The sequence below is a fragment of the Vombatus ursinus genome, unplaced genomic scaffold (assembly GCF_900497805.2).
Source record: "Vombatus ursinus unplaced genomic scaffold, bare-nosed wombat genome assembly UNPS02014778.1, whole genome shotgun sequence".
Classification (NCBI taxonomy): Eukaryota; Metazoa; Chordata; class Mammalia; order Diprotodontia; family Vombatidae; genus Vombatus; species Vombatus ursinus.
Window position 1 is genome coordinate 17,530,840 of NW_020954556.1, and position 7,765 is coordinate 17,538,604.

The 7,765-nt window shown below is 44.7% G+C and overlaps 1 protein-coding gene across 1 annotated transcript; it reads right to left on the reverse strand.

Moving 5' to 3' along the window:
• Positions 1-921: 921 nt before the first annotated feature.
• ASPRV1 (aspartic peptidase retroviral like 1) lies at positions 922-2,642 on the reverse strand. The gene has a single exon (XM_027865031.1). The coding sequence runs from the start codon at positions 2,340-2,342 to the stop codon at positions 1,590-1,592; it is 753 nt and encodes a 250-aa protein (XP_027720832.1). The 5' UTR covers positions 2,343-2,642; the 3' UTR covers positions 922-1,589.
• Between the last annotated feature and the right edge of the window lie 5,123 nt (positions 2,643-7,765).

Consider the following 7,765-nt stretch of genomic DNA (forward strand, 5'->3'; position numbering starts at 1 on the left):
CAGCATTTCACCTAGCTATAGGCCAACTGGGTATCCTTTTCTGGGCCTCAGCTGTCTCCTCTGAAAAAATGGGAACCATCACACCTCCAGCACCTTCTTTATAGGGTTGGCATGGAGAGGGTGTTTTATTAACCATAAAGCACTTATGGAAATGGGGTGGGGGAGCTGACACTTTTCCTCCCCAAGTGTGTGGTACCTTTGAGCCTCTAGGTGCAAGGCTATGAACATCCTTCCCTGCTTTGAAAAAACAGGATGTGAGAGGTAAGGAGAAAGAATTCCTGCCATTACTCAGTCCTATACTGCTCTCCATCCATCCTCTTTTCAATTCAGCTAAGTTTGGCAAAGATTTATGAATGTGTTGTGCCTTGGGAATACAAAGTTTAGCTAAGACAGAATCTACCAAATTCTACCCAGTTTATCACCCATTCAAATACCTCTGCCTCCCTGACACTACCCCCAGCCATTCAATGCCCATTACGCTCCATTCTCTGACCCTCCCTCCCCACCAATATATTTTCATTTTTTTACCTCACTCATTGATATGTGATTCTATCCTGTCTTGACTGATGCTCTAATTTCCTGTTTAAAGATATCTTGCCTCCTCTCCCCATTCAGACTCATGGGCAAAGTCATTGTGGCAACAACACTGGATGTGGGATCAGAAGAACTGTGTTCAAATTCCTGTTCTGCTACCTACTATATGTGGAGTCTCCCATCGCTGGGTCTCAGTTTCCTCCTCCATAAAATGAGGGGATGAATCTCTTCCAAGTCAAACTACTACATCCTTCTCTTACATCATCCAGTTAAGAGGCAAGTTCTCAACAACAACAACAACAACAACATTCCTTGAACAGCCAGCTTCCTCTTCCCTCTCTACCCTTCATTGACACTCTATTCCCATCATATCAACACACCACTCTGTAATTGGGTCAAATTAGTATTTATTGGTTTTAGAAACAGCCTAATCATTGGCACAAGGTTCCAAAGCTTTCAAGTAGGTGACAATAAGAAATAGGTCATGCAGAACAGATAGGAGGAGTAGGAAAGAAGATAATCTAGAGATAGCTTTGGGGACCTCCTAGAGAACCACACCACTGGGAGACTTCTGAAATATTCACAGTCAGTGAATAGTTTAGCAGAGACTCTTAGTAGGGACCCCTGAAGGCTTAGTATAACTATCTCTAGTGGTTGGGGATTGGGGACTGAAGTCCTCTGCACAAAGAGTAGATTTCTAGCCCCCTGTTAGATGTTGCTTTCTAGTTGTTAAGTCTTTGCAACTTTGCAATGAGAACAAGATGACAAGAGAAGGAAGCCATCCACTTAGGGACTACTTCTGTAAGGAACGCAGGCCTACTCTCTCTCACCAATGCATTATTCATCGGAAACCTTTGCTCCTTCCCTCCCACCCCGCAACTATAGGAACAGATTTGAGCCCTGCAAGAAGGAAGGAGAAGAAGAGGATTGGTTCCAGAAGGTTGGTCAATTACAGCTCCTACTGGGGCTGTGTTCTACCCTCCTCCCCCACCTAACCCTCACCTTCCTGGCAGTCCCCCAGATCGTATTTTTTGGTGTTAGTAAAGAGAACCTCTTCAATTGTCAGAGATCTCTTCTATGAGCTCCAGATCAAACTCATCTTCCAGGGAGCCTCCAACAGGCAGAAGGCGGAACTTCTTTCCTCTCAGGGTACATGTTCGGTGCTTGAAGTCCAAGATGGCACCATGGTCCTGGAGTACGTCGGTCCCAATGATGGCTTCTTCTGTGCTTGCATTGGCCACCAAGAATTCAGCTTCCATCTCAAGCTTCCCCAGGGTCACTGTAGTGTCCCAGATGCCTAAGATCTTCATCTCAGCCCCATTGGCCACTTTGACCACATTTTCAAAGGGTCGGAGGGTGTCCAAGTCTCCATCAGTGGCCTGCTCCCACAAATCTGGATGAACCACTGACACCTGGGCTCCAGAGTCCACTAGGAACCTCACAGGAATACCCTCAATTTTCCCTTTGAGGTAATATCCTTTGCCCATACTGTTGGCAAATACTATCACCTTGGGGCCGCGAGGTTGCCCATGCTCAATATCAGAACGGAAGGCTTCAGCCAGGGCATCTTTCACAGCCTGGCAGTCACCTTTGGCCTCTGGGCTAAGTCCTGTGTACACATCCAGGGCTTCTCCTTTGAGAGACTCAGTCAGGAACCTCATCTGAGTAGAATCATCCCAGTTGTTGAGGTCACTAATGACATCAAATTGGTGTAGCCATCGGTCCACATTTAGATTGTGTCCATCAAAGGACTCAGGGATGAAGGCATGAGTCTTTCCATCCCTACCTCTGGTTCTTCTTCCAGCCATGATACCACTCTCCACTGGTCTTCCGTGCACAACCCACACAAGGCAGATTAACCCGAAGAACAGAATAGGAGCAATCACGGTGGTGTCCACGGCAAGTCTTGGGAATAACTGCGACAACCCTTCAGCAGCCTGAAGAGTTGGAGCTTCTGGATCTCTGGTAAAGAGAAGGTGACACTGGCGTCCTCTTGGGCTTCTCAGAACCTTGGGCAGCTAGTGACTGACTGCTTCTCCTCTTCAGCTGCTCTGTGCTGGCTGAGGTTTCTGGAACAAAGCTTTCCTTCTGCAGCAGGCTGTGCCTTTTTGATTCCTAACGTACCACCTGAGGCTACACAGTTTTTCTTTGATGTGTGAGGCTCCACCCCCTTATTACCCAACCCCGTGTGGAGCATCCTGACAGACTAGCAGGGTAAGTGCCCCACCTTTGCTACACCTATCCCAGAGACCCAGCTGCATCTATGCCACTGGGTCGAAAGAAAGAGCACCCAGGGTTACCAGGGACCCTCCCCCCCATCTCACTCTGTCACCCTCCCCAGCATGCACCCAAGAATAACATATTGGGAAATGGAGGAAGTCTTGATAGTCAAGTGTACATCAGGTGTATTCTTTTGGGCATGTTATAGTGGAGATCCCTTCATTTATGGTTTGGAAGAGATTGTCTTCTTCAGTCCCTTCCAACTCTCAAATTCTGTGATTAGTCAGGGGATGTGAAAGAGAGACACTTCCCCCTCTCCCCCCCAGCAACTAGAAAAAAGCAGATGGCTATCCACCTGAAGGCACTTTAATATGTTCCAAGACTGAAGAAAAGTGCAGGGACCCAACCAAGGAGGGAATTTAACTACGCCCAAGGTCTCACAGATAGTGAGTAGCAGAGCTGGGATGTGTTGTCTTACTACTACATCACGATAATTCTGGGGGAGAGGGTCAAGAGCCAAGAATACACATAAAAGGAGTTCAACTATATGCCTAGATCTTTTTTTTAACATGAAAATAAGAGCATTTATAGGGTTTTTTTAATAATAAAAATTTATCCATTTGAGCACACACACACACACACACACACATACACACACACACACTCCTTGACTCAGGGTCTTGTTATTGGGCCAAACAATGAGTATTTGAGAGACCAAGGCAGAACAAAACAAAACAAGACAAAAAAACAACAAAAACATTTCCCTCACATACTATATGACAACAGATTAATGACATTTTTCTTACTTAGCTTTTTGCCTGCCACTGAAAGCCTAGCTCTGGCCAAGTTCCCTCCTACTCCCTTCCTATCCACCAGGCTGCACCTCTGCTTGGGAATGAGAAAGGGGTTCTCCAGGATACCGCACTGTTGTATCCAAACCCCAGAGTTTCTCCTCCAGCTCCACAGTAACCATGGAAGCCTTGATCTGCTTCCCTTGTCCTTTCTGTTCCTTATCATCACCTTCCTCTACCCACCACCCCACTTAGAGTAATATTTGTAGAGAGACCTAGAGAGTATCTTTCCCTTCTCCCCTCTACCCCCAAAAGCAATACCAAACTGTGGTGAAAATTGAAATTCTGGCCCCCATAGCAAACTGTCAAGGGACCATGTCTCCATGGCATGCCTTAGAAATAGGCAGTGTATTAGAATGGAAAGAAGACATGGTCTTATGGTCATTTAGAACATGGCTCTTTCAATGCAGCTCTGGGTCTCATCTATATGTTCATGGGATCATAGACCTTGACCTGGAAGTATCCTTAGAATCTACCTAATCCAAGCTCTTCATTTTACAGGTGAGGAAACTGAGCTCCTCTATGTTCCCTCTCAACTTTAAATTATCCTAACCTAAATCTCCCTGACAATTCAATGATCACTTTTCAGGGATGCTATAGAAGAATTGTTGCTTAAGTCCTGGATGGCCTCTGAATCCCTTCTGATGTGGAGAGCCAATGCTTGTATGATAGTGGTAGCAAAGCGTGAACCCTAGATCAGCTAGTGTGGGTATGAGACATGGAACCCCTGGGCTGTTGGGGCCGTGCTTATTTCATGGGTGCCTTCTTAGAGACACTTCCACATGTACAGTTGAAAAAGCCTGGTAAAATAGGAGTGATGGCCTTGGAACCAAGAGATATGGCTTTGAATCCTGGTTTTGCCACTTACTGATGGTGATCTTGAGTAAGTTACTTCTTTTTCATGAACTTTGACTTGCTCATCTGTACAACGGTCGTAAAGGATTGTACTTGTCCTATCTACCTCACAAAGTTGCTATTATAAAGGCATTCTATAAACCTTAAGGCAGTATGAAAATGGTTACTATTAATAATATTAATATCATTATTACTCTAGCTGATTTCTTCCTAATATGACATTAGCTTCAGGGTCCTAGACACCTTCTGATGTCTCTGAAGCAACATACCCCCAGGAAATTAGAAACCATTAACTCTTAGGCACCAGTGTTCAATGATAAGAAGTGTCTCATAGGAAGGGATCCCTTGTCTGGCCCAGTCCATGCCATTGAAAGTCACTCTCTATGTACCCAGGACCCCTTTAAAAACACATCAAGTTCAGGCGTGTACTTATTTCCTGAGGAAGATTTGGAAGAGAAAATGACTAGGAACTGGTAGCACATTTATAGCCAGAGGTTAATCATCCTGACCCACGGCTTCTCAGATATGGGGTAGAAATGACCTAGTTCTGGGCAATAAGAGGTCCAAAAATTATCCAGATTCCCAGAGGAACCCTGACTCCAAACCAAACCAGCATCTGAAAAGATCATAGAATATGGAGCTGAAAGAGACATTAAAAATCAAGTTCAAACACTTCATTTGATAAATAAGGAAACTGAGGCACAGAGAAGAGAAATTATTGGCCCTAAATCACTTGAGAAATAAATTGAAACATTAGGATTTGAACCTGTGCCCTCTAACTCCAAATCTAGTACTCTTGCCATGAACTCAACTGCTTTTAGACCACCTATATCCCAGCAGAAATCCTCACCCTTGGTTTTATTCTTGGGGTGATCTCTGCAACCCAACCACTTTGAAGAGTGACCCTGAGAAGAGGCACATTGCACATTCACCAAATAGGCTGCCTGGTTAAGGTGGAGCTGGAGCATTCCAAGAAAACCAGAAAGAGGGCAAATGGAGCAACGGGGGAGGGGCTAAAAGAAGGAGCCACCCTGTCTTGTGCACAGTGGAAAAACCTTAAACCCAAAGAGTTGACCCAGCCACCTCTATGGTTTGGATGACCTCTTCCTGCAAACATCTCTTCCTCCCCAGTCTAGTCCAGGCCTCCTCCACTGGGGCCTGGCCCACAAAGCTGTCATTGTCATCTGGAGAGGAGCCAGTCCAGTCACCTTCGCCTGGAGATGACATTGACCACCCGGTTCACCCTACAGTTCTACATCGTTTGGCATCTGCTATTGACGGATACTCAGGATCAGCCGAGGAGCATGTGTGGGCGGGGGAGGGACCCAGAACAGGTTTGAATGAGAGAAGTTGGGCCAGGCTTCCTCTTGCATGATTGAGAGCTCAGGACTGAAAGCTGCCATCTGATCTCATCCCTCTAGATCATTTGAGGATCAATATTAAAGAGCTTCCCAAAACTCTGTGTTAGAACATATGGACACGGCCCCAAACACAGGGATTACGTTTCTTTCCCATCTGGAGATTTCTAGGTGCTTGGCACTCAGCTTAAGCCTCTCCACCTTGTTCCTCTGAAAAGAACAACAAATGTTCTCTATTGCTGTCAGAGGAACAACAACGCACATTTATATTATATTTATGTATTATTTATGGATATATGCTATATAACATACACTGTTTATTATTTATATATTCTATTATACATATTAAGAGCAGCATGGTATAGGGAGAGAATGATACTAGTTTGGAGCCAGAGGACATGGATTTGAATCCTGGCTTGATTTGCTTCCTGAGACAAATTTTTTCTCTGGGCCTGTTTCCTCTTCTGTAAAATGAATGAGTTTGGGATAGCTAGGTGGTGCAGTGGATAGAGCACCGGCCCTGACGTCAGGAGGACCTGAGTTCAAATCCAGCCTCAGACCAAACACTTGACACTTACTAGCTGTGTGACCCTGGGCAAGTCACTTAACCCCAATTGCCTAAAAAAAAATAAAATAAAATAAAGTGAATGAGTTTGACTAGCTGACACCTCGGTTTCCTTCAAATTCTTGATACTCTGATAACTATCTTCTCCATAACAACTGTACGAGGCAGCTAGTACAAGAATCACAGAGAAAGAATCTCCTGGGATGTCTCCAGGGGCAGGTGACTCTGAGTTCTCAAAGTCTGTGACAGTGGAGCACACTTTTGGAAGTCTAGAGAGCCTTTGAGAACAGCCTCAGCAATGGGCTATGCTTCTGGGCCTAGCCCAGCTGATCACAAATGTTCTCATAGCCAGAAGGTTGGCCACCCAGTGATGGAATTTTGGGGAGGCCGCAGAAACTTACAAAGATCATCTGCTAAAGTAAGCAGATGCCTGCCTCGTGACCTTAGGCAGGTTCAGAAAGTACCCGCTCTGAGGAGATGGGAGAACTTTTGGAGAAGTCAGTCAATCAATAAGGGCTTGTTGTTGATATTGTTGCTGTTGTTGTTCAGTCCTGTCTGACCCTTTGTGACCCCAGCTGGGGTTTTCTTTGCACAGATACTGGAGTGGTTTGCCATTTCCTTCTCCAGCTCGTTTTATAGATGGGGAAACTGAGGCAAACACCCAGGGTTACCCAGCTAGTAAGTGTCTGAGGCCAGATCTGGATTCATGAACTTGAGTCTTTCCGATTCCAAACCCAGTGCTCTACCCACTGTTCTACCTAGCTGCCCAAGGATTTATTAAACACTTATATGAGAGGATAATAAATATAGGTTTCCTTTCTATAACACTTAAGTTTTCTCTATTTTACAGATGGAAAAAATGAAGTTCAGAGTGGTTGTCACTGACCTAAATTTTCACAGCTAGTTAGTAACCAAGACCTGAAACCAAGAATCCTGATTTCCTGACACTCAGTTAGATTTTTTTGTCTTTGTTTTTTTCCTATTACATCCCACTTGATCCTATAGGTAACAGAGAGACAATGAAGATTTTTGAGCTGGGCAATGTAATGGAACTGGACCTGTGAATAATGAAGATGACTCTAACAAATACAGGACCACAGAGCTAGAAGGAGGGGAGACATCAGACTGGGTCAACTTATCCAACACCCTTATTTTGCAGACGAAGAAAATGAGTTGTTTCAATTCTCTGTTTCTTTCTTTTGTTCTACACTTCCCAGTCTAGGGCTCATTCTCCTCGATAGAGAAGACGTGAGCAAAAGGTATGTGAAGATATCCAGATAAGGGCAAGAAAAGATTACCCTTTTCTTTGCCTGACTTTTCCAAAGAGTCCCCTGTATTTTGGGTTTTTTTTTTTTTTGCTGCTTTTAGCTAATTTTTTTGGC

Bases quoted from the DNA above. Each gene is read 5' to 3' on its own strand.
- ASPRV1 (XM_027865031.1), bottom strand. From the start codon at position 2,342: ATGGCTGGAAGAAGAACCAGAGGTAGGGATGGAAAGACTCATGCCTTC.